At 37.2% G+C, this 25,997-nt stretch overlaps 1 protein-coding gene and 1 long non-coding RNA gene across 9 annotated transcripts in view; one reads left to right on the top strand and one right to left on the bottom strand.

Moving 5' to 3' along the window:
- The window catches only part of LOC121070243, a 43,187-nt gene extending 30,061 nt beyond the window's left edge, over positions 1-13,126 (top strand). For both annotated transcript variants that reach the window (XR_005819964.1, XR_005819963.1), the window contains exon 4: positions 12,935-13,126. This is a non-coding gene — a long non-coding RNA (uncharacterized LOC121070243). The remainder of the gene's footprint in view (positions 1-12,934) is intronic.
- Positions 1,296-25,997, bottom strand: part of FAT1 (FAT atypical cadherin 1) — a 108,387-nt gene continuing 83,685 nt past the window's right edge. For 3 of the 7 annotated variants that reach the window (XM_040557096.1, XM_040557100.1, XM_040557097.1), the window contains 17 exons: positions 25,369-25,602; positions 23,647-24,036; positions 21,251-21,465; positions 20,700-20,837; positions 20,216-20,359; positions 17,938-18,135; positions 12,825-13,626; positions 12,039-12,170; positions 11,764-11,927; positions 10,737-11,199; positions 10,094-10,247; positions 9,728-9,838; positions 8,877-9,508; positions 8,472-8,609; positions 6,370-6,429; positions 3,730-3,765; positions 1,296-2,758 (listed from right to left, as the gene is read on the bottom strand). In XM_040557096.1, the coding sequence (XP_040413030.1) occupies positions 2,133-2,758; positions 3,730-3,765; positions 6,370-6,429; positions 8,472-8,609; positions 8,877-9,508; positions 9,728-9,838; positions 10,094-10,247; positions 10,737-11,199; positions 11,764-11,927; positions 12,039-12,170; positions 12,825-13,626; positions 17,938-18,135; positions 20,216-20,359; positions 20,700-20,837; positions 21,251-21,465; positions 23,647-24,036; positions 25,369-25,602 (4,637 nt within the window). In that variant the 3' untranslated portion in view covers positions 1,296-2,132. Of the gene's footprint in view, positions 2,759-3,729; positions 3,766-6,369; positions 6,430-7,926; positions 7,981-8,471; positions 8,610-8,876; positions 9,509-9,727; positions 9,839-10,093; positions 10,248-10,736; positions 11,200-11,763; positions 11,928-12,038; positions 12,171-12,824; positions 13,627-17,937; positions 18,136-20,215; positions 20,360-20,699; positions 20,838-21,250; positions 21,466-23,646; positions 24,037-25,368; positions 25,603-25,997 lie in introns of all 7 variants that reach the window. The other 4 variants (XM_040557101.1, XM_040557102.1, XR_005819956.1 and 1 more) reach the window with 3 other exon arrangements.

Here is a 25,997-nt window from a genome sequence, read left to right as displayed (position 1 = left end):
TTAACCTTTATAGCTCAAGAAGAGACAGATGCTATGCAGTGATCTAAACTAATATAGAGAGCATTTTACCCTTTATTCAGCTCTTTCTAAGCTATTAAAGTAAGATTTTTTTCTAACCTTTAAATAAGAAAATGTTTTAACCGACAGTGGGCCTGCTGTACAAAAACCTCTTTGTTATCAGGGTGTATACTACAGCATAAAGCCAGTACATTGTTTTAAGCTCCCTTTTTACGTATGTCAAGAGCTTCTTACCTGCATATGGGTGAGTTAACACTAAGGAATGGCTGTGCAGTGCTTGGGTCTGTCCTGTAATCCACCTGTTTCCATTATGCAGCTTGCCAGGCTGACTTGTTCTGTTTTGTGCAGAAATAACAGCCCAAATACAAATCCCGTACCCTGTTCTTCCAGGTGGTGGAAGGCCTAAGCTTAGCTCTCCTGTGCCTGAGAGAATCTGATATTGCACCTTTCCAGGCTGCAGAATTTTCTGAGATAGTAAGAAGAAATAGAGGTAGAGCTGAAAAGATTGCCAGCTATGATTAAAAAAAATAACTGATGTGCTAGGGAATCTGCCCTGAAATTAGTGTCCCTCATGCATATGGTATGAGGAAGTTATCTTACTCCTTTAGCTCACCATGAGGACAAATTTACACTGGAGAAATTTGTTAGAGGCTTTGTTCTTTTCTGGTCAGAAAAATAGCTGGGCAATATACTGGCAAACTGTATATTGTCTTGATTTAAAAGTAAACATTCAGTGTTAACATAATGCATGAAACTGCAAATGAAATAATAAACTGCTTAACCCCCCCCACCACTATGTTTATTGCAAACTCAAAAATTAGCACAAGTTCCAGCATGGAAGTGCACAATCAAAAGACAAATACTAATGAAAATCACTAAGGTAATTTGGAAAGGAAGAAGCTATTTTAAAGTTTGGGTTTTTCTCTCTAGCTATGTATCTGGGACTTCAGAAAAAAATACTCAGTAATTTACATAACACCTGATATTATACGTTTAAAGAAAAATGCAAACTACCGAGAAGGCTACCAAGTTTGATACCCATCAATCTTTATTCATACTGGCCCAATTACTTTTAAAAACACCGTTAAGTAGACACACGCTGCCATCTAGTGAGCATCTCTGACATAACTGCAGTTTGGTTTCTGAGGAGAGAAAAAGGTGTTGCTTGGAGCAAGTAACTTAATACAGTACAAAACATACACAGACTTAAAAATGCTGCACTGAATGCTTTGTCAATTGTATATTATATAATAGAGATACACAGAGCAAAGCTAAAGTATTTTATTAATAATTTATTGTCAGTAAGAAAGACCAGCTAATGGTAATTTCCAGTAAAAACCTTTACAAGACCATTGGATCACAAATATACAGACACTATAAAAACTGTGTCATGGTGGTTTTGGTTCTAAACTGGTATGTAGAGGGTCCTCAACACGCTTTCCAAGAAGGGAAAAAATGTTTACAGTTCTAAAATACAGCAACCCATTTAAGACATTTCCATGTAGCTGACCCAGAAAAATATCAGACCTAACCTATGTACAATTGGAATTTTGTGAATATGCTGAGATTTTATAATGAAATGTCAAACCTTAGTTTTTTTGGGGGAATACATACAGTGATGCCCTGATTATAATAAGTCAGGGTGCTAGTTTTTAATGGCACACAAACACCACTACTTTCAGTGGAAAACAAATTCACAAAATATCTACAAAATCTAGTTAAAACTATTAAAATCAAAACTGTACATAACATTTACAAAAAGTAGGAGAAAATTAATTTTTATTAGAACTATATAAATATGCATCATGCTAACATGGAGAAGTGGTATGTGATTTTTTTTAACATAGACAATGCAAGTACAAAAAGCACATTCAGAAATGGCAGAGTCAGTGGAAATCTTGGAACAGTCCAATTATAGTAGGTCAGGAAATGGAAACAGGCTGATTTAGTGAAATGAACTGCATGATCCAATGTCACCATGCCAGTTTAGCTCACTGAAACAGAAGCATTCACTGTGGCTGGGAAAAAGGAGGGGGGAGGGAAAATAAAAGATCGTGGAAGTTGATCTAGAATTGATAGTTTAATAGTCCAGGCACTTTTGTTGAGTGTGAGTGTCAGACTTCTGTATGTTGCTGGGAATCAAGTGGAGGAATTTTCACATCTTCGAAATGACTGTCATCTCCACTCTCATAGTCACTCATCATGACTTCAGACTCCATTTCACAGCATGCTGACACATCAGAGCATGAAGCTGTGGAAGCATACACAGACATGGACATGTTGTCTACAGTGGGTGCTTCAAAGTCTCTATTGTACCCTAGCGTGTAAGGAGCGTAAGGTTCTCTGTAACTGCCATTGACACCACTGGTTGTGGTCTGAGGTTCTGACATGTCTGCAGGGTAGTGATGGGGAAGATACTGGTTAAGGTTAAATCTCTGCCTGCTTCTTGTAGAGGAACCCAAGCTACCTACGGCTGGCATGTCTCTGGGTGGCTGTATTGACTCAAACTGGTCGCTGTATTCTGGTGGTAATGGTGGAAGCTCATCAGGTGCAGGGAAGTCATCAGGTGGAGGTGGAAAATCACTTTCTATGTCATAACCGCCAGGGTAATAGTCTGTATCGATGGCATTTGGATCCGTATAGAGGGGAGCTGACTCCTCAACCACTTCGTAATTCGGATACTCTTGGATACCTGGCAGCTGAACACTTGGCATCCAGTCTGATGTATCCCAGTGATAACCTGAAAAGTGAACATTTTTTTTTAAAAAACAGTATTAGTATCTTGTCTTCGAGTCAGTCCAAACTGAGAAGTCAAAACGTGTATTAAGACAATGCAATCACTGTGATTAGGATACTGCTTGTTAATTGGAGAACAGTTTGCCCAGTTCCACAGAAGACATTCAACACAACACAACTTTACATTATGCCATGCATTAGGTATTGCATCATTCACATTTAAACTGGTAAATTTTTTCAGACATCTCACCTAACACAGGAAGAGCTGTAGGTCACCTATGGAATATGCTGTCACAATACATAATGGTATAGAATTGTTCACTAGAGAGCAAATAACCAACAGCCTCCCTGGTGCATCTAGACTCTTAATCAACTGTTGAGTAATTACAGCTAGGTTGCTAACAGCTGCCTGTTTTTCTTATGAGTATGTCTAGCATGCATAAGTCTTGCTTTTCCTATGTGAAAGAAGTAATTGCTAACTGGTAAAGTATCTAGACCATTTTAGATGACTTTACCACTTGGCTGAATTATAATTTGAATTTCACAAAACGCTGTTAGCTCCACAGTAACTCAAAAAACGGTTTCTCTCAGTGCTTCCACACCTCTGATAAAATCCCTTTATCTTTGACTATTAGTAAAGACATTCCACATTCAAATACAAGAACAAAATAGCAAAGTCAAGCTTAATCATGCATGAATGACAACTTGATCCTCTTTTGCATCCTTCCCTTGAATAAGTTTTTATTGCTCTGCTGAAAACTAGATGTAAACCTAATCTCATTAAAAATATACATGTATATATTTTTAACCTAAACACCCAAAAGGAAAATAATACAGAATTGGAATAAAGTGCAAATCTAGTAAAGAGTAATCACTGCAAACAAATGCACAGCAAGCAGCTGGTGGTGAGTCTGTGTTAAAGCCAAGTATTAACAAAAATACTTTGAATATCAATGAACTGCATGCAGAAGTCACCTCTTGAATTGCTGAGGTCAGGAACAGCAAAAGATTCTTTAGTTGGCAGAATGAGAAGAAAAAGGAGAAAACATCTGTCGTTAGGAATAAAATACTAGAACCACTGTAAAGACAAACGTAATGACTGTCCTATGATGCTGCTTTTGTCCGTTTTTAATGTACTGTAGACAAATATGCCTATCTATTTAGCAGTACTAAACTTGGCATTTTTCTCCAAGGCTCCTCCTTTAATAGATTTGTAGAATGGCTACCAAGTCAAAGTGAAGCCTACCTGGGACATTGTTTTGTAGTGGAATAATCTGGAATCCATAGTTTGCTGAAATCCTCATTTCATTCTAATGACTTAGGACTTCTCTTAAAATTGGGTAATGAGATTTGATCAGATTTTATTCTTTCCCCATTTCCCATTGGTTTTCAATACTAAAAAGTATAAATCTTAATAGATGTAGCACTGTGTCTAACCCAAAGAAGGGAACTTATCGTATTTTCTAGCTTCCAAAGGCTGTGCACGGGGAGACCTGCCTGCTGCTGTACAGCAATCCCAACAATTTGTTTAGCACAGAACTGTTCTGTGCTGTCTGACATCTTAAACCTGTATCTTTTCAGGAATTTATATTCCTGGTACAGGTCTGAAAAGAGGGATGACTGCCTATCCTAATCCCAGAATCTTCTAAGAATTGATCCTTTTACCTATTCTCAGAATGGTCTAAGATCTCTGGGCTCATCACCAGGGTAATGTTCTAACTATTGGTCTACTTAGAAGACAACATTCTTTGGTTTTCTAGCAAAATGGTGCAAAGCTGAAGTCAACAGACAGACTGTAGCCTTATAATTTTAGAGCACTTTTAACCAAGAAAGGGGGAGAGTTGGGTCCTGTACTCTGCTTCTGAGACCATTTAGCATAAAATACAGAAATAAGCTAGAACCCAGTGTACTCATGTTTCTAGGTGACACACTGTGGACTGGCACTGTATTTCCTCTTGTACTCAGCACCGTTGATGTGCAGAGAGCTATAACCTTCCCTGAGGAGCGATGCAGGGAATGCAGGCCTACAGCTGTCCTATGATGAGATTGTGTCTAGCTGTAATTCATGCTTCCAGGATACTTGTTGGACAGAGCCACTTGGGGGGCCTAAAGGGAAAGACCATTTGTCCCAGAACTTGATCTTGCTGAAAGCTTGAGCAAGGATCTCTGCTGCTCAAACTGGCAGCGTTCTGAGGGTGCTCCAAAGCAGAATTCTTTACCTATGATACTTTGAAAGAAGGAATGCTTGTTAAGACTAGAAATTAGAAAGAGAAACAGCTGAGCAGGACGTATTAGTCTTTCTATCCTTTCTGAATAGCCTGCAATGCATAAACATTGTTTTTATCTTAGTGATACTAAACCAATGAACAGTACTTCTGAGTATCTTGAGGACTAATTCCATCAATTTTAGTTTCTATCCATTAAAATCTCAGAGAAAATCTAAGTTATCATTTCTCATGTTTTGCTGCCTCTAGTCTTGTAACTCACCCTTTCATAAGTTATTATACATTACAGTTTTCCAGCACTGAGAACTACGCTCTATATGTAAACATTAATGATACTCTCATGTGATTAGAAGTTTTTGCATCTGTCTACTTTATAATGTGTAGACATACAAAAAGAGGTTGTACTTCAAATAATAAACCAATCTGTAGCTACTGTAAGCATTTTTATGTTCTTAAAAGGGCTTTGTTTCCAGTAGGACTTAAAACGGACTAGAAGACCTTACTCTTTTAATGAGAAATAAGAAATGTACACTGTGGATGTAATTTCAGAAGTAACCTCTGCAGACTTGTAGTGGTGTGTGTGGGGATATAAAGGAGCGAACTACTTAGATATCCTGAAAGTTCCGGTGATATGCAAGTCCATTGAAATGTTAGTGTTTGTATGGGCTCACTGGCACCTCTATTACTACTATAATTTTGTAAAGTTTGTATTTTCCAGAGTGATCACTTCTTAAATGTTAGCAGAAAAAAATCCAGTGAAAATTGCTACTTTGCCTCTTTCAAACTTCACATGCGTGCTTCTGTGTTTGCGTGTATGTATTTGGAATATACATACACACAAACACACGTTTTAGATATTCCAGTAAGAATAAGTAGCAAGCAACTACTTATATTGTTAGGGATGTGTATGCCTATATACCTCAACTTCACACTAGAAATCAGCATTTTCTGCTAAAGAGACAGACTGACCTAAAGACCAAGGAAGTGGGTATCGGACTACTCATGTTCTGCTCAGCCACTGCCACTAGGTGCGGGTGGGAAAAGAAAAGGAACAGGGAGCACTGTTTTTTCATCTGCTTCAATGTATATAACTGCCTTTGATGCTGTCTCAATTCTGCTGGAAGCTTTATTGTGAATAGTGTCAGACAACAATAAGCACCAAGACCTTTGTACACCAATACGTTTTCCAAGAAATCACACACTGAACCTGTCCACAGGGTAGCTACAGCATTCACATGAAAATATAATACACATAGAGTATATTATTTACTAAAGCTTATCAGGAAGTCTAAGTAAAGTTTATAACTCCCATCTGCTAGGACTATGTTACTAGAGACAAACATGCATTATTCTGCCAAAGCAGTAAATAAATATGAAAACGTGTATATACCTTCTTTTTCCACCGAGTCAACAACAGCATTGACAAGGTGTATTACAGTCACTACGGAAGCTTGTAAAAGGTATAAAAGGAGCAAATTAAAACAAACCTATAGTTAGCATTACTTTAAACAGCATACAGGTATACAAAAAATACTGTAAAATTGCAGTTCATTACTATTTTTAAAGCAAGATTATCAGTGGCAAGATTATAGAGACATTCTCTATCTAGAAAGCAATTGCATATAACACCTAAAACACATCTCTGAACCTGACTCTTGCTCTTTATAAACATGGTAAAGTACTTGTTACAATTACTCTTGAAACAAATTCTGCACAAGCACAGAAGTGCTTTAATTGTATTAGAATTTCTGGAATATTGCCTCAGTAGAATGTTTGTATCATATTTCATCTAGATAGCATTTAGAAGGGTCTAGTTTATTGCTTGAATAGGGTCAATTAAAGAGTAACACATCAGGCTTCCTCTTTTAGGCTGCCAACTGCTATGTTTTTCCCCTCAGTGGAGGGCTAGAATCTTTCACTTAAAACGAACTACAATGCTGGAATATGGAAAATATTACGAAAAACACTGGTGCTGACCTACTTGTGTTTGAACAGTGGTATCATAGTAGGAATGTGAAATTTAGGTTGTGACAATTTTGATTGTTTTTAAATAAGAATGATTAATCTTTTAAATGCCTTCACAATATACTTTTGGAAAGGAGAAGGATTTACTTTTAAAGGAGTAGGATGAGGTAATCACATGCAATTTGTTTGCAAGGCTGAGGGATAAGATTTCAAACTAATAAATTCAGAATCTACCTAAAAGGGAGGAAGGAATAATCTCTATGATGCTACAGCTATTTCTCTTAGAACTATGTATTACTGAATTATCAATACATGACAAGAAATACCAGTAGGCATGTATGAAATACATGGGATGAAGGGGAGGGGAGAACAACATGTACTGCACAACACATAATACCACAGGAAGAAAGTTGATATCAATTCTACTGATAAAATGATGAGTACTATAAGCATACCATTTTACTTTCACCAATCATTAACAGATGTTTCTTTCCATGCTTTTAAAGAACAAACCACTCTACCTTTGTTGAGAAGTAGAATGTTCTTTATTTCCTAAACTAAAGGAATTTCAAATTCTTTTTCCCATACAGAGACAAAACCATGAATTGGAATGAAGAGTCATAGCTTAATTCACTAAGATAAGGTGTTTTGAGACCGCTGTGGTTTTGTCCAATCAGTCTGAAATATTTCCGAATACACAGATGCATTCGTATTATCTGTAAAAGCATCTGTCATCACAATGAAAAAATAAACACTTCCAATTAATAATAACAACAACAACAAAACCCACAAATAAGTATGCTGATTTTGATGGACTGGAGTTGCGATTAAAATATTTGTATTTTTATAGGGCTTTTTTTCAATGCATGATTTTGTTTTAATGAATTCAAGTTTAATCATGGTGAAAGCCAAGTATACTGCTCTACTGTAATAAAATTCCTTTTTGCGCAGCTTCCTTCATTACTAAAGTAATCAAACTTACAAGCAATCCCTTAAACTCTGCTCTCACTCAGAACTGATCTGATCCATATGGGAGCTGAGGTCGCAGCAAGAAAAAGAGAAGGAGACAAATGAAACTGTAACACCAGAAAGCTTTACTGAAAGCTGAACGTCAAAGCTAAAATTATATTTGTGCAGAGGCTATTTTTTAAATTCACTGTATTCTTGTATAAATTGATAACTGATGATTACCTAGAAGAGCTTCTCAAATCTGAGAATGCATTTTTAACACTGTTTAAGACAAGGCTCCAAACACCTTGTGCTGCATGTTCACTGTTAAAATTCTAACAGAATAAAAAAATATATATATATATATTAAGGTAAAGTAACTAACATGAGGTGTAAGATAGGCAAAAAACCCTTTAATATCCAAATCTGTTAGTTTTAAAAATAAATAATATATATTAAATAGGCTATTATTTAATATATATTAGATATGTATAACTCCTACTGATATTGAGAGATTTAGATGCAAAGACAGAACAAATGAATGTAAGTGGTAGCACGACATGATTATAGTTTACGTACCATTGTCATCACATGATTCAGATTGGAAGGAGCTGAGAGACTGGACCTCAGACATGCTTTCTCTAGCACTATATGGATGGGAGCTCTTTTCATCCAGAGGCTTTTTTGAAAGGCAGGGGTCAAGATCTACTACTTTAGCTGAAAGAAAAAAAAAAGTCACGTGAGACAATTAACACTCTAAAAATTAAGATTAAAAGAGTCAATAAAAATCAAGGGTCTCTAAGATCTATGCATTTTAACAGAACTTAGTAATATGAAGCCTGATCAGACTCACAAACTCGTAAACTCATAATGTCTTTTCTACCATAACACAGACGGACTTTGAATTCCTAGTAAAACTAAAACATAGTAGAAACTTTATTGCTATCTTGAACTGAAAGATAACAAAATAAGAACACTTCTTACCGTCATAGTCAAAATCCCAGCTGGGCTTCTGTATTGAATCGCTGTCTGAAGGAGAGTTGGAGGGAGGTGGAGGTGGCAGGTTTGGTGCTACACTGCAAACAGCTACAGCCTTCCGGTGACCATGTACAGAATCTGGGTTAAAAGTACTAAACTCTGGGTGCTCGGGGATAGCAGACCCCTCAAAAGAATTCCTGTCAAGATTATTCCTGGAGTCACTTGGAATGCTTGGAGTGTATGAAATGGGACGAACAGGAACCTGTGGTGGGATGTCAGAATAGATGTTCTTGTTCAATTTTGCATCAAAATACGGTCTTTGCAAGAAAGCTGTTGTAGCTCCCAGTTGCTTGTCTTCAGGTTCTGGCTGGTGTTTCTTCTTTCTACTGATCACTTTGCGGCAAACAACAAAAATCCCAACTAACAAGAATATTCCCGCAATGAAAACAATAATTCCGATTACTTCAGCTAAGCCAATGTTCCAAGGCGTTGAAACATAGTTGTTAAGAACAATGTCTGTGCAGTGTTTCCCTCCAAAGCCACGGCTACAATTGCAGTGATATGAACCGTAAGTATTCTCACAATGGGCACCATTAAGACAGGGGTTTTCTGTGCACTCATCAACATCAGTCAGGCACCTACCAGACACAGAGTAAAGAAACAATGGTTAATTTACAGCAGTAGTCATTGTTGTAGTCTCCTTGCTCTCAACAGTTCTAGATATATTTCATATGTAGTACCATACAGTACCAGGCATTTTGCTATTTTATCAACACTTCAGACTTCAATCAACTCAAATTGTTAACTGTTAAGTAATATGGATAAAAATTTCGCTATCTGCAGAACACTATACTCACCTTTCTCCACGGAAGCCCACTTCACACTCACAAACAGGTCCATCCAAACTGTCAATACACTTGCCGCTATTTTTACACGGATTGTCTTTACAATATGGACCCAGCTGGCACCTGAAAAAGAGAAAAAACAACACTAACAAAAAGAACTATTAACTGTAAGTTCAGTATGTAGTATGGGATTCAAGGCTGCAATATAGGGGTTGGCATTAACCAACACCGTTGGGTTTCAAAGTCTGGGCTTTAAGTAGAAAATAGAGAATAGGCTATAAATGTAACTTTTGTTGTTGTTTTGTTTTGTTTTTTCCTGATTTCTATTTTGATCTAATGGGTTCATTTGTACAAAAAAGCCCCACCATACAAACATACCTTTGGCCTGTGTATTGTCCTCGGCATTGGCAGATGAAATCATCACTGACTGGGATGCAAGTACCACCATAAAGGCAGGGATTGGAAGCACATGGGTTGACGCTTACATCGCAGTGAGTTCCCATGAACAGAGGAGCACACTTGCAGTAGTAACCTGAAATCAAATACACTTTTTGAAAGACACATGTGGCTCTACTGGATTCAAGACAAAATCTTCCCTGCCCCCCCTACTCGTTGAAAGAGAGAGAGGATAGGCATAGAAAATATTTTATCAAAAGATGAATGAAAGTCCAACAGTCAAGTTTTTCTTGAGTATTACTCAAGGTTAACTTCCACTTGTCTCACAGAACTCAAGCTTGTCACAACGTTTTCAGAAATTTTTAAGCTCTAATGTAGGCAGTTAGAGAACAGACCTCAGGTGTTGACGCTGAAGAGTAAATCCTGACTTTGCTTCATGAGCTTTGCCTACTTCCTATCCCAAGGAACCAAGCCTAGACCACAGGCAGACACAGCCTTTCTACCTGGCTAACAACCAGCCTTCTACAAGCCTTCTACAACTCACTGGAAAAGCAAGAATTATTCACAAAGCTGTTCTGGCTTTCCAGGGCACGGATGTGGAATAGAAGAATCCAACACAGCTTACCTCCATTTGACAGTGCATTGCAGATGCCTCCATTCTGACAGGGGTTGCTTGAACAACCTTCTGTGGTGGTGAGTAAGCACCCAGGAGTCACATCAACAGATTCTTCCAGGTGTGCATAATTTCGTGGCTTGCTGTTTAGGGGAAGCTCTTGTCCATTAAGTACAATAGAGTCCATGCAGCCTCTGAAACCATTGCTAACCTGAGGACTCCTACCGTGTCTTGTACCTTGCTGCCGAATATGACCACCAAAATACACATGATTATCTAGGTTTAGTGTCCTAAGTGTACCAGGAGCAGTACCAGATGCAGTATGCACCCTGTCCAGAACAAGTCGTGCGTAATTTCCATCCACTTCAAGAGATACTGAATGCCACTGACCATCGTTAATCTGAATGCTCTGAACAGAGACAATCCCAGGTCCACTACCACAATCAAATTTATATTGCAGCCGTCCATGGTGAATCTATGGAAGAAAGACACATCATCAACAAGTGGACCACACAGTCAGAGAATCCCTGCAAAAGGTAGAACTTTAAAATATTTGTACCTATAAAAGTTTTTGTTTGCTGGAGAGATAAGGTTACGGTGGTGTTCATAAAGAGCAGTTTACTGACATTGTATTCCAAACATTCACAGTGACTGTGATTCATTTTATAGGATTCTTTTAATTAAAATGCATAGTACATTTTTTTCTCCAGTAAAGAACTCACAGATCATCATCAAAAGATTGCAGCACTTGAAGATGTGCCTTTAATCTTGTGTTTTAAGTGACTAATCTCCCACATAGTTTAAAAACAACTTCTGTGTGGACTTATAGAGTATTACGCACAAATAAATTAAAAAAATGAAGGATCTATTTTAAGTATTAACTTAAAACATTGAAGAAAACAGATTCTTTGTACACATTAAAAGCATTCTGTACAAGTTTGCCACCAGGACCTACAAGAAACTCTACTTTGAAGGCAGTTCTCAACTGTAACAACTCTACAGAGATTATAGTAAAAATAAAAGAGGTTAAGATGTGTACCTCTAAGATACTGTAGTCTGTTCCTCGAGCATACATAACAACTGCATGAGCAGAGTAGGTTCTAAGTCTCATTGTCAGCTTCATTTCCTCTTTGTTCTCGTTTTCCATGAGACGGTATTTCACATAGCTGCTCCCACTAAATGTCACAGCAGAGCCAACTGATTCTGAGGAATACAGAAAAGCATGAAATGTGTTAACACTGGACTGGAATCAAATTTACCTTTGGAAAGTAATAATATGGCTTTAGGCAGAGATTTTTAAAGAAAATTTCTCACCAGGACACTGTCCAGCTTTGCTGTCATGGCAAACACAGGTGTATTTTCCTTCCTTTGGATCTCCTAAACATTCTGTACCTTCAGGGCATGGGTTTCCTTCACACACACTATTTACTACAGGGCATTTCCCTTCTGTAAAATGAAATACATTCAATTTAGGGAATACATTCATTTAGGGAGAGGAGAAGAGTTGTGTGTTTGAGATAGAAAATGAATGGGTTTTAAATATTTACTTCAGGTGTGATTTCAGCCAGCAATGTTAGTTAATGATTTTAAAAAGCAATGTTTTCCTAAGAGTGAATGACAAGTTCATTATTTGTTATAAACCTGTATACCTGTACGTATTTTGATGCATATTAATTTCCCAGTTCAAGCTGTCATTCAGAGCCAAGTTAGGAAGCTCTGTGAGATACTTCTCCAAGCGGAAACCAGAAAATACTTAGGTATTTTGCAGGAACTTACTTTTGTGCATCCAAGACCGAATAGCCATTATTTCAGACAATTTAGAAGAGGCAACAATCAAAGGAACTTCTTTCATAAAATAGAAAATGATGAGGTACCTATAAAAATCCCCTCCCATCAACTTACATTATATAAAATCTCACTACCTCGTTTTAAGAGAAGAATTACTCCTTACCCTGAATAAAATTAGGCAAACATCGCAGTGAGGGTTACAGGACATTCTTACTCTTTGCCCTGTAATATTCATTTTACCCAGTGGATTATGGCTGTTCAAAACCAGACAAATCATTTGAAGGATACTGTTATCTTTTCTGCTTTCCTTACCTTTACAAAGACAAACTGCTGTTCTGTGATGACGAGGAGTGACAAAACTCAGCCTGGCCGTACTGTGGGTTGACATGATGTTCTCATCCACTGTTACTTTTTCTTCACAGAATTTCAAAGGACAGTCTAGGCCCGCACATAGCTTATGGAAAACATCAATTATCCGGACACCTAAAATCTCCTCTAGGTCAGGCACAGAAGAGTTTATCTTGTGGACCAAAATTCTCATTGGGTGCTGAGAGCTGCCAGATTTTTCGATATTCAGGAGGACATCAAGGTTTGAAGGAGGATCAGAAGGCTGCAAACTAACAATCTGGATGTCGTTTCTCCTCACACCCAAGATGTTTCTTAAAGCTCTCTGGAAATTGCGCCAGTAATCCCCAATGAATTCTTCAGGAGCAAGGTTTGCAAAGCGTATTGCAATGCTGTGATTTAGTAAATCTTGTGTGATTTGTCTGATGTGCACAGTAATATCAGCTGCAGTTGTAAATTTTCCATCTGTAACTGTGACATTTAGGAGGTATTGTCCTACATCTAACTTCTTATGTGCTATTAGTTTGCCTCCAGTACTGGAAACGGAGAACAAGGATTCCATTTTGGGGTCCAGGCTATATGTCAAAGTATCGTAAACATCTTGATCAGTTGCATGAATTTTTCCAATGACACCACCTGAGTATTCTTCCCCAAAGGCTGTAATAAAGATTTCCAGAGGCAGAATTGCTGGAGAATAAATGCTTTCCTCAATAACTCTAATATCAATGTAAGTCAGAGATGACAACGGTGGCTTTCCATTATCTGTGACCTAGTGGAAGATGAGGACAGAATTCAATTTTTGCTTTGTCTCATCAAATTCTACTGTAGATATTGTGCTCTATGCAGTAGTGTTGTATTTGTCTATATAAAAGAAAACTAAAATATTCCTACAGGAAAATGCTTTACAAAAAATTCATAAATGCACATTTATGAAAAGTTAATTTTGAAAATTCAGAAAACTCATTAAGTGCACACACACAAACATGTTTTCACTTCTAAGATTAAAAGGATACAGTACTATTAATACCTGGAAATGGAAGGAAGGCTACTGGCACTTATGGCTAATACAGAGAAGTGCACAATAGCTGATTTCAGACAGCAGATGGTGCTTGAAGCTTTTTTATTTCAAGCATGGAAAAAAATTACAAACTCAAAATGACTCATGGACTATGCATTTACAACATGCTTCACCAGAGTTATTAGGAGATGCTCTTGAAGACAATCTAAATGCAATATACCAAACAGTACTGCAAAATTAAAACAGTGTATGTAGAAAGTTATAATTAATTATGCTCTCGTTGATGATTGGCAATCATCATGGAGAGGAAAAAAGCAGCCTGTAATGGTATTTGCTTCAGACAAATAAAGTAATTAATAAAATCAGCCTAATTCAATTTTAAAGCCTTTTTAAACATCATGTCTCCTGCCCTCCATCCTTTTTTTGACAAAAATATACATCGTTGCTGGATGAAGAGAGAACAAAAAAACTGAGAAGAGTGAGAAAACAGCATTCCCCTGGGTTTTCTTTCTCTCTTGCTGTTTCTCAGTTCTTGTTTCGCTTCTAGCTTTTTCCCAGAGCTGTTTCCCAGTTACTGAAAGTGAGATTACAGAAACAGGCAAAGAAGAACTGGATCAGATGTGCAAGAACAGAGGGAAAATATATGGCACTGTTCAAAAGATTTTACAGTAATTTTACGATGACTACAGGTAGGTGGTACACATTGCAGATCTACGCAGAGAAGCCGCTTTTGATTGTTCATTTAAATTTAAGCAAAAAGAAAAACTCTGGCACAAGATTATCTGCATATATATACATAATTGTAGAATTTTAAAAAGGTAACTTATGCGTCAGAAAACTACATATTTTTATCGGTAACTCCAAAAGCCAGGCATGGCTAGAAGCTTGACCTCTAGTTACCCAAACATAAATAAGGAGGGAGGGAGAGAGAGAGAGAGAGAGAGAGAGAGAGAGAGAGAGAGAGAGAGAGAGAGAGAGAGCTTTTGCTGGCAAAGTTTTGTTTTGCCTAGATTTCTGCCTGGAAACAAGACAAGGAAGGCAGTTTAGCTACAGGACAAATGCCCAAGGGAAAACAAGAAAATACTTAAACAGGCAAGCAAAATTGTAACAAATGGACAGCAAGAAGGAAAGAAGAGCCCCAGGAGAAAATATTTTTCAATAGTTCAGTTATTTAAAAATTTGCTGTGGTTTTAAACTAAAGACTTCAGAGTGTGGCACAAAAGACTGTATGACTCATAGCTGGAGATTTCACACAGTAATGCTGTGAGACATTTGTTAATGGATAATCTATTTCCTTTGGAAAGCAAATGTGAGTGGCATGAACATGTAGGTGGCTGTTGGAAAAAAATCCTTATTTCTCTTAAAAACACTTAAGTTAAATAAAAGGATCGTGTAAAAGTTTCTTGGTGGTACTGGTTTGCGTGTATATGTATTGTAGGGGGAGGATTTTCACAGTTAGAGTAAACCTGTAAAATAAGACCTCTGCCTCAGCAATCCATTCAGAAAGTAATGAAGGTGAAAGCTGTGAGTACTGAAAAGCAGGGGCAATGAAGGTCAGTTAAAAAAACAAAATCAAGCATCAACAGATCATGCACAGCCATCAACTTAGGAGCTGCAAGAAGAAAACACAAAAATTAAAGACCTGATAAACTTGAGAAGATGCCTTTGGGGTAAAAAAAAAAAAAAAAAAAAAAAGCCTTTCTTTTAAGTGGAAAGGGAAAGAATATTTTTCCCAGAAGGTCATGTATTTGTTTTTGTGTGTGTCATTGAAACTGAAGGCTTGTGATATAGAAATGCCTAGTTTTAGTCTTGGATGTCTTCATACTTGTGTATGCTGACTCACTAAAGAAAAGATAATAGCAAATTATAGCACTGTGTCAATTTAAAAAGCTATCATAATAAATGATGATAAATGGCAATTGAAAGACAGTGACGTACTTCCAGAATCCAGACAGGGAACATTTAAATCAAAGGATGAGACAGGTACAAAATATTGAGATTGGGTGATAACAGCATTAAAAAAAAAATGACATTAGTATAGTCTGCTTTAGGATGTATGATCTTTGAAAAGTCTTTGTTCTAAATGAGTATATTTGTTTTAAGATGCTTGTTTAGTTACTGTGTGCCATTAAAATACCCCTTTTATTCATTACAAACAAAGAAGAAAAAGTCTTAGAAAAAAGACATCTTTAGCATAGCGTTTGAAAAGTAAGACAGATGAAGTACTGACAGGACGCTTACAGGTACCCTACAGCCTAGGTGGCTTGGAAATGAAAATAAATCCACCTAGAGAAAGGTGTTAGGTTCCTCATACAGGCAGACATGTTAGGAAGGACCAAATGTTCAGGTAAATCATGAAAAGGGACAAAGACAGTGTAAGGCTCCACAGAAGAGTCATAATTGCAGCTGCATGCATTCACGGGAATATGCTTTAGAAGCAAAACACATAGAAATCAGTTACTGCTCAGAAAAAAATATATAAAATAAAAAATACAAATCTTGTATGATACTAAGAGCACATACAGGAAAAATACTGCTTGGCGTTCTTCCCTTAGTAAAAAGGTGACAAAAATTTAGAAAGCCCATTACATAAGAGTGACAAAGCCCACCTCTACTGCTGTTTTGGACTCGTGCAGCCTAGGAAGGCCAACAGAGACATCACTTCAAGGCTAATCTGTCCCATCAGATCATTACCGAGAAGAAAATAGCTGACAGGGGGACGATTTATGTCCCTACCCCCTTTTTCATCCATATATATGGAAATATATATATATTTATATTATATAAGGAACACTCATGTTCCTTATCTAGAACTTAAATGGAGCCTTTATCTATGCTGGTTCTTATACTGATGTCTCCTGATACCACATTTCAGTGACTCAAGCAGGAAATCACAGTACCCGTGGGATTTTTTTTTTTCCTTGCCCAAAGAAAAGAGAGAGATGTGTAAATACACTGTGGTTATTACCCCAGTGTAGACAGAATTCGCTATGCCCTGGAGCAAATAGTACTGCTCTAGCAGTCTGCACATTTACTCAGAAATTGTGTGCAATATTACACAGGAGAATAACACGGAGATTTAACAAAATTCCTGTAGGCCATGTAAAAATAAAGGTGAGAAATTTTCTTAAAACATGAATCTGGAAATGAAGTGTAAGAATTAAGGCCAACTATTTTTAGCCTACCAATTTCAAGTTCCCTGGTCATAGTTACTTAATTTATTAAAGAATTTAAAAGGACTGGATTTGATTAAAAAAATGGTTTGAACTTTATGTTAGGTTGCAGAAAGTATTTTAGAGAACTTTGCTATGTACTCTCTGCTAATGTACCTCTGATTTTTGAACATGGCCTGGTCTTTCGGCACAACTGCAGCAACTTACTTATAGCCTTTCGGGGTCATTTTTGAATTCTTTGCCACTGCAAAATTCTGAGACCTACAAGTAAAGTGCTGTTTATGAGAATCAGACAGCAAGGCTGAATGCTATGTGATACATCCACTAATTTGTTTTCAATTGCCCTTGACAGAACAATGTAGCACTACAGAAAAACATGCCAGTACTGCTATGAGGTGAAACTTTCAAAAACCCTGTTTCCATTGTTATCAGTGCAGTCCAGCTCACGGCTTCAAGCATCACAGTGATGGTTGTCAGAGAAAGTTTGCAGCAAATAGTAGGTGGCTCAAGAGACTTATCCTCTGCTGGTTTCTCCAGATAGATGCCAGAGTAAAACAAAATGCATAAGCTGAAAAATGCGTCCCATGTGAAAGGCAAAGGGTTTATCAAGAACGCTCACCCTGTTAACATTTCATGCACCTTGCACTTCCACTGAATTTAATCAAGGTTACTATTACACCTGTGTAGACTTCCATTTAAATCAAGACTGTCTCTGAAGATTCTCCCACAAGGGACATGCCTCAAATAACTACTTAGCATGTCAAGATCTTCTGAGAAAGACATGTGGCTATCCTCCAAGTAACAGGAAAAGGTGGTGGATTTAGCATGAGTGGAAAAAGTTTAGTACTCATAGTAATAACACAAAACAGCTAGACACAGTGTATCCTACCTTAACGTGAAGTAAATAGTGATCCCTCACTTTTCGGTTCAGCGCAGCAGTTGTTGTCAGTACTCCTTGCTGGTTAATCTGGAAAGTGTTTTCTTCATTTCCACTCAGGATGGTGAAGAGGAAAGGAGGACCATTGTGAGAAGAATCTTTGTCTGTCACCACCAGCTGCAGCACACTAAATCCAATAGGCTTATTTTCCTATAAATGTATAACACAACCACATCGGTTTTGTTGTAAATGAAGATATACAGTAAGATTGATTTTTCACAACAGAAAAAAAAATCACTGTCAAGCCAGTCAGTATCAGTGAAATCAGAACGACAACATTAAGAAAAAACACCACCCTCTGTTTATAATGACAAAAACAATAAAGGCAGCACATTCTTAAACTTTATTTTTTTAACTTTGAGATTGTTAAAAGTAGCTTAGCCTTGTACATCTATTTCTACTTTTGGTCTGAATTAAAATTATAGTAGATTAATTACTTAATTGGCAAAGATTTCAAATTTAGCTAAAACACCTGTTAAGAATAATCTAATGCCTTTTTTGGGAGGACTACAAAAGCATGTTATTCTGTCTAACCCATTGTGTCCCTTATTATTGTTCTGACTACAGCCATGGTCTGGTTAAAATATGAAATCCTGGTTTAAAAGTTTGCATCATAAAATGTCAATTTTGCATCGTGTGGATGCCCCAGGTTTCAGACACCTCACACACTTAGGTTTATCATGGATCTGATACACACATACAACCTTATCTAACACTCATAACACCTCTCCTAGAATATTTATGTTATGCCATATTTACCAGATTGTTATATATACATATTTTAAATGCAAAAAAAAGTGTTATTGCAAAGTACAATAATAATAAAATGCTATTCTTTCATGCTTGCAAAACCTCCTAACAAGCATACTCTCTGTTCTTGAGAGAGTAAGTAGGTGACATTCTGTCAAGTTAATTTTATCAGACATTGCAGCCTGGGCTTTTTTCTTTTTTCTTCCTTTTAAGCAAAGCAGACAAGGACCCATAAGTTAAAAATACAAATATTTACATTTTGACAACTAAGTTAATTTGGTTTTCATAATAGCTAATCATATTTCCAACTGTGTCCAAATTTGTACATTTCCAATATATCAGGAAATGCAGACCAGCATTCTTGGGCAACTCCTTCAGCTTCTTCTCTGTGTCCCTCATACTGGGATGGGCTAATATGAGTGAACAATAAAACACGTCTTCTTTTTTAGTTGAGTGAAGGAAACATTACCAACATTAACTAACATTGGCTTAAGACTGTATTTGGGGAAAGCAAAGTATCTTGGACAACACACAAAAATACAAATCTCGCTTTAAAAAAAAATCACAACACCTTAATTGCATACTCTAAATGTTGGGTAGAAATGAATCACCTTGTCCTCTTTTGGAAAAGTACCTTTACAAATCATGTACATGTTCTTGAACAGAAATAGTACATTTGGATGGCACAGTGTACCAGATAGCACTGCCTGATCCTCATTTATCTGTCGTACAAGGCCAGGCACCAGTGACAGCAAAAGGACCCAAGGAATTGAGCTGACTTACATTACCAGTATAGAGTTCTTAATGTGATTCCTTTGTTTCTTTCCGTTCATCCTCTACTGGATTCAGGAAGAAAAGAAGTACAGAAGCTGTCTCTGCTATCTTTGCTTTAGCAGAGAGTTCTCTGAATCAGGCAAATACTTGACAGCCATTTGAGAATCTAGCCCACTACTAACATCCTAAGGTGTGAAATTAGTCAAAGGATGGTATGTAGCCATACAAAATACTACTCCTGTTTTGTAATTGCCTCTGATCCCAGAAGAGAACAATATGAATTTAACTCTTGAGCTATGTGTCACAATGCAGAACATCTGTTTCACAGTAACATATACCTAAAGTATCTTTTCCCAAGCAGTAACTCCAAGATCAAAAAGTAACAGCAAAATTATTATGCATGATTTTAAGAACATTATACATATGAATTCAATGTATCATTGATATATACACGTACACACATGAAATAAAAAGGGCACACTATTTGAAAAATAAGTTTCTACATAGACTGCATAACATGGATTTTGTAACCCTTAATACTTGTTCAAGTAGGCAGTCTCACTGACAACATTAATTAAAAACACAGTAAAATAAAACGGAATGATTAGGTTTATCTTATCTTGCAGAATATTTCAAGTCACAAATTAACACTCAAATAATATTATTGTTTTAATTACTAAAACTTCACTGCATGTGTTTAGTTTACCTGGATGATAACGCTATAGTTTCCTTTTGAGAATACTGGAGGATTGTCATTTACATCAGAAACATCAATGTTAACTGTGGTTGTGTTATGTCTAGGTGGGTTTCCATTATCTGAAGCTTGAACTGTCAAAGTATATCCTGAAATCTAATAAATAATAATAATAATAAAAAAATAAATTACACATTCACTAAAGAATAAAGAAAGAATAACAAAGAAACACAGCTTTTCTTTTAAGGAAGAAATATTTTAGCACAACCCTCCATTAAAGCTTGCCTTTATATATTTAATCCCTTCTCTCCCCTTGCAGATGTCCCCTACCCCCCAACCTCAAAAGGCATTGACATAGATACTTTCACTTCTGTTATGGCTGTATTAATTTTGGAATGTTTGAAATGTTAATTTACAAATATAATCCAAAAATGGTGGTCATCAAAAGTAAATACCTAACTAAATCCCAACTGCTCAAGAAGTATAGAAAACTTACCTTTTCTCGGTCTAGAAGTTTAGTCACTTTTATTTCACCCCTGGTAGGGTCAATTGTAAAAGGATTTCCCTGATTGCCATCTATAATTGCATAGTGAATATAGTTGTTGGAAGGTCCATCAGCATCATCTGCCATAACCTAAGGAACATTATAGGCTCATTTAAAACAGTCTAAGTATACTCTATCATTGTTTAAATAAACTCATCCTGAAGATGATCATAGCTGGTTTGGTCTAACATATTACATAGTTCTCAGGACAAACATAATATTCAGAACATATTAATATCATTTAATTTTCAGAAGAAATTCAGGAAATTATTTTAAGTCCTGTTCTGATGAGGAGAACAAAAATATATCACAAAATAACATCTACTTCCCCATAGCATTTCATGTTGCTGGTTCTGAAACTTTTTCAAAATATTTTTCAGTTACTCAGTGGCAAACTTATCTATTCATTTATCCCCATCTTCAAATCAATATTTATTCCTTCAAGACTGAAAGTATGATTGTTATGACAGAGTATTTCAAGGGAAAAAAATGACAATACGTACTGTAATGACTGACTGTTCAAGCACAGCATCTTCACTGATTACTGCAGTGTAGGTGTCTTGGCTGAACACTGGAGTATTGTCATTGATATCTGTTACATTAATATTCACTGTTACAACATCACTTAATGAAGGTGTGCCTCCATCTGTGGCTTCCACTGTCAAGTAATACTCATGAGAACTTTCATAATCCAAGCTTTCAATGATAAAAATGGCTCCTATTGGAGAAAATAAAACCATAGAAATTCCACTGTTACTGTAGTATTATATACTGCATCTTCTGATTTTGTTCTGATGAATACTCAGCTTCTTCAGGGCTCGACTTGTCACTGTAAAGCTGGAGCTACACAGTGAGATAATCAGGCTTTACACATAAAAAAAGATCAGAAGTTCCTGCCACTACCACAAAAGACTCTTATAATTTAAAACCACCTGGCTCACGTTATATAATTAAAAAAGAAGAAAATAATGAAGAAGTTTAGAAAATGTCCTTTTTAATATTTTCAATTAAAATTAACCCAAAATACAAAAACATCTTTAGCTTGTCTTTCCTTCTGACCAACATTAATTTCAGGTATTGAGAATACAAAGGATACTCCAGTAACAGAAGTGTCTGATCATGACTTTTGATTGATAGAAATATCTGAGTTAAAGTGCGAGCTCATAACCAAATAGTTAAAATAGTTCAGTTGCTAATATACACACTAATTTACAGCTGGAAGAGTGTTTTCCTGGAACCCTCTTTCAAATATGTGAAGAAAAACTAGCAAAGTACTTCTACACTATAGCACCAGTGTGCACACTGGAAAAAGCATTAGGAAGATTTACAATTTCTGTTGCATCGGTATAAATAACTGCTGTTAACTTTGTTTAAAAAATCATGATTTCTACCCAAAAGTATTGTCATTAGTAGGGCAAATTTTTCCAAAGAACCTAAGTGCTTCCAGAGACTAAATCTGATTAACACGCAAGCCTAAAATCTCCACTGTCACGCTGGATATACGCTTGAATAGAATATTCCAATCTCTCTTTAATGCTGCATCAAACTCCTTTAGAATTACTGTCTTTGTAGGCCAATGAGTATTTTTCCCTGCCAATTTAATTTCTGATCTTTCCTTTACAGAGTCTGGCCACTCATTCTGATTACATGGCTTTTGTGAAAAGACTATTATGCTTCTATCATTACAAAACCACGTCTTTCTCCCTGGATGGGGAACATTCCAGCTAGGAAACCTTTACTCTTGCCAGCTATATCTTAGAATCATACAATATCCTGAGTTGGAAGGGATCCACAAGGATCATTGAGTCCAACTCCTGGCACCGCACAAAACCACCCAAAAATCAGACCATGCATCTGAGAACATTGTCCGAATGCTTCTTTAACTCTGTCAGGCTTGGTGCTGTGAGCACTGCCCAGTGCCCGACCACCCTCTGGGTGAAGAACCTTTCCCTAACACCCAGCCTGACCCTCCCCTTTCCCAGCTCCGTGCTGTTCCCTCGGGTCCTGTCGCCATCCCCAGAGAGCAGAGCTCAGCGCCTGCCCCTCCGCTCCCCTTGTGAGGGAGCTGCAGGCAGCCATGAGGCCTCCCCTCAGCCTGCTCTGCTCTGGGCTGAACAAACCAAGGGACCTCAGCCACTCTTCATCTTGCCCTCCAGAACCTTCACCATCTTCGTAGCCCTTCTTTGGACACTCTCTAACAGTTTTATGTCCTTCTTATATTGGGACACCAGAACTGCACACAGTGCTTGAGGTGATGCCGCACCAGCCTAGAGCAGAACAGGACAATCCCTTCCCTTTCCTAGCTGGCAGTGCTGGGCCTGATGCAATCCAGGATATGGTTGGCCCTCCTGGCTGCGAGGGCAGCCAGGCTCATATTCAACTTGCTGTCAACCAGAAACCCCAGATGCCTTTCTGTGGCGCTGCCTTCCAGCCTCTTGTTCCCCAGTCTGTACATATAGCCAGGGTTGCCCTGTCCCAGGTGCAGAATCTGTTGCTTACTTCTGGTATCTTCATGTGGTTGCTGATTGCCCTGCCCTCTAATTTGTCAAGATGTGTCTGCAAGGCTTCTCTACCCATGAGGGAGTCAACAGCTCCTCCCAATTTAGTGTTATATGGATCTGTGTCTATGAATCTAACACAAATAATAATAACTAACAGCGATAAATGAAGTTTCTATTCTACATTCTATTGCACTCGTTTAGTAGGCATCCCATCAAAACGGGTAAACAGACAGTAGCACTGGTTTCGCAGCCAGGATGGCGGTATGGATGATGCACATAGATTATGCATTATATATTTGGATGAATTATTGCAGAACATAGTATAAGCACTATTCTTGGTGAGGCTAACATATCCTTTCAGGATAAACATTGCAGTAAGACCAGTTGCAATCTGTTACCTGTTGTTGAATCAATACTGAATTTTCCATGTTCATTCCCACTGGCTATTGAGTATGTGATTTCAGCATTGGCTTCAATGTCCCTGCTTGCAGCGTAGATCTGTATAACTTCAGTTCCAACCAAAGTGTCTTCTGATACACTTGCACTATATTCCCTATGCTCAAATACAGGTGGATTATCATTTATATCCAAAACGGAAACTATAAGACTACTTGTGGAAGAAAGTCTTCTAGGTAAACCTTCATCTGTAGCCTTCAAAATCAGAGTGTACACAGCTTGTAATTCCCTATCCAAAGGCTTCTCCAACCGGATGATTCCAGAGAATTCATCGATAGAGAACTGGCCCTCTGCAGAGTTCACCAGTGAATAATGGATTTTGCGGTTCATCCCTGCATTTTGAAAACATTGGCAGAGTTTGAATCAGCAGTCAAAATACACCAACATAATAACAGGTCTGATAGCTATAGAAATAAAATATGCATATTAAAGACTATCATTCATGCTAAAGCAAATTTCAGCAGGAGTTAAAGGCTCCTGTCAAGGGCAGAATGATTTCCAAAAAGATGTAATTAATTTAAAAAAATTAAGATAACACTTCATTGCACCAATTTTCTGCCAGACAAAAAACATGAAGCATGGTTCTGCTTCAGTCACAGTACTAGCTAATATGAAACGATTAGTAATACAAATCTAATTATAACTTTAGAACAACAGCATCTGCTTAGCAGGCTTAAAAAATAACACAGGAGGATATGGAAGAGTTCGGCAGTATCAAATAACTAGACATCATTCCAGTAAGTTTATTTAAGAACTACAACCCAAAATTAACAGGAATGTCATTTCTGGCAAACATTGCTGTAAAGCAGAGCAAACAAAAAGCCTACAGGGTTTTGGGCCAAGTATTTTGCTCCAGAGTCTCAAAGAGTAGTGAAGTGTGAAAACATCTGTCTGCTGCCTTTCAATTCAGCAACCTAGCTATATCATAGCACAAAGCAGGTTAGTTGTTTCAAGAGACTGAGGCAACTATTAATTACGTGATTAATAAACTGCTGATATATGGAAATCATACACTTTTAAATAAAGACTTTATGCTGTTTTGTTCTTCCTTCCAAAAACAAAGCCTAAGAACGAATTCTATCTAATGTCATTTTCAGTTCGTGTTCACTTAAATAATTGTAACTAAACAGTGATGAAAGAGATAGCAAAAATCTTAATGGGCAGCATATGCTTTTAGAATAGAATAGAGTAGTGCAGTTGGAAGTGGCCTTCTTAAGATCATCTACTCCCTACATAAAATTGTAATTGACCGGTTCTCTTTATGGTGTGATCATCAATGGCTTTCCTGAGGAGCACACATTCAAAATCTATGAATAAATATTTACACAAGTATACTTGGTCTTCCTTTTACTTACACCAGGAGTAAAAGGATGTAACTGACCATAACAGCTTAGCACACAAAAAATAACCTAAATTTTGTCTCCCTTCTCCCTCTTCTTTTTAACACAGAGAGACAAAAGGGATGTTTTCCAAGCTACTCACATATGAAAGTCAGGTGTTACATGATTTAGTAGACCTAAATATATCGTTCAGGAGTCTAATCCTGAGAGGTATTGAACATCTGTCAGTTCCATCGAAAGACTTAACACCTTTCAGGGTAAGCCTAAATAAACATTACTGTAACTTTGAGACCATGACAAAAGTATTGGTCAAAGAATGCATACCTGCATCTGCATCTGTTGCCTGCACTCTTGTCAAAAGGGTTTTAGGCTCTGTGTTTTCAAATACTGTAATGGAGTACGGACCAGCTGTAAACTCTGGGGCATTATCATTCACATCTTCCAGAGTCAGAATAATATTAGCCTGGCAGAATCTTCCTCCTCCATCTGTGGCTTTCACTAGAAGGTAATAAACCGCTTGCTGCTCACGGTCAAGTGGCATTAATGTTTTCAATTCACCTATAAACAGAATAACAAATATAAGTTAATACAAGTTGCAAGAATCAAGTATCCTTAATATGCTCTCTTCTAAAATCTTTGTACTCAGAAAAACAAAACAACAATTTTCTTTTTGAGGATAATTTAATCAGTGGCTAAGTCAGCAGCTGTACTGCACTAATAAGTTCCACTTTGGACAAAGCATGTCATTGGCCTGCCTTTTCTGCTTGAAGAGATTAAATACTAAAACCCTTAGCTTTTTTTTTCAAATTCTTCTGAAAAAGAAATTAGCTAGAGTAAGAATACCCAATAGTCCAGAGACAATGTGTGTACACTCATGAATTAATATGTTACTATGTAAAGAAAATTAAAATATTAGAACACAGGTTTTAATAAAATGCAAGGTGAAGTCCTGG

This window comes from Cygnus olor, chromosome 4 (genome assembly GCF_009769625.2).
Source record: "Cygnus olor isolate bCygOlo1 chromosome 4, bCygOlo1.pri.v2, whole genome shotgun sequence".
NCBI classification, from domain to species: Eukaryota; Metazoa; Chordata; class Aves; order Anseriformes; family Anatidae; genus Cygnus; species Cygnus olor.
This window is presented reverse-complemented; position numbering and strand designations above follow the sequence as displayed.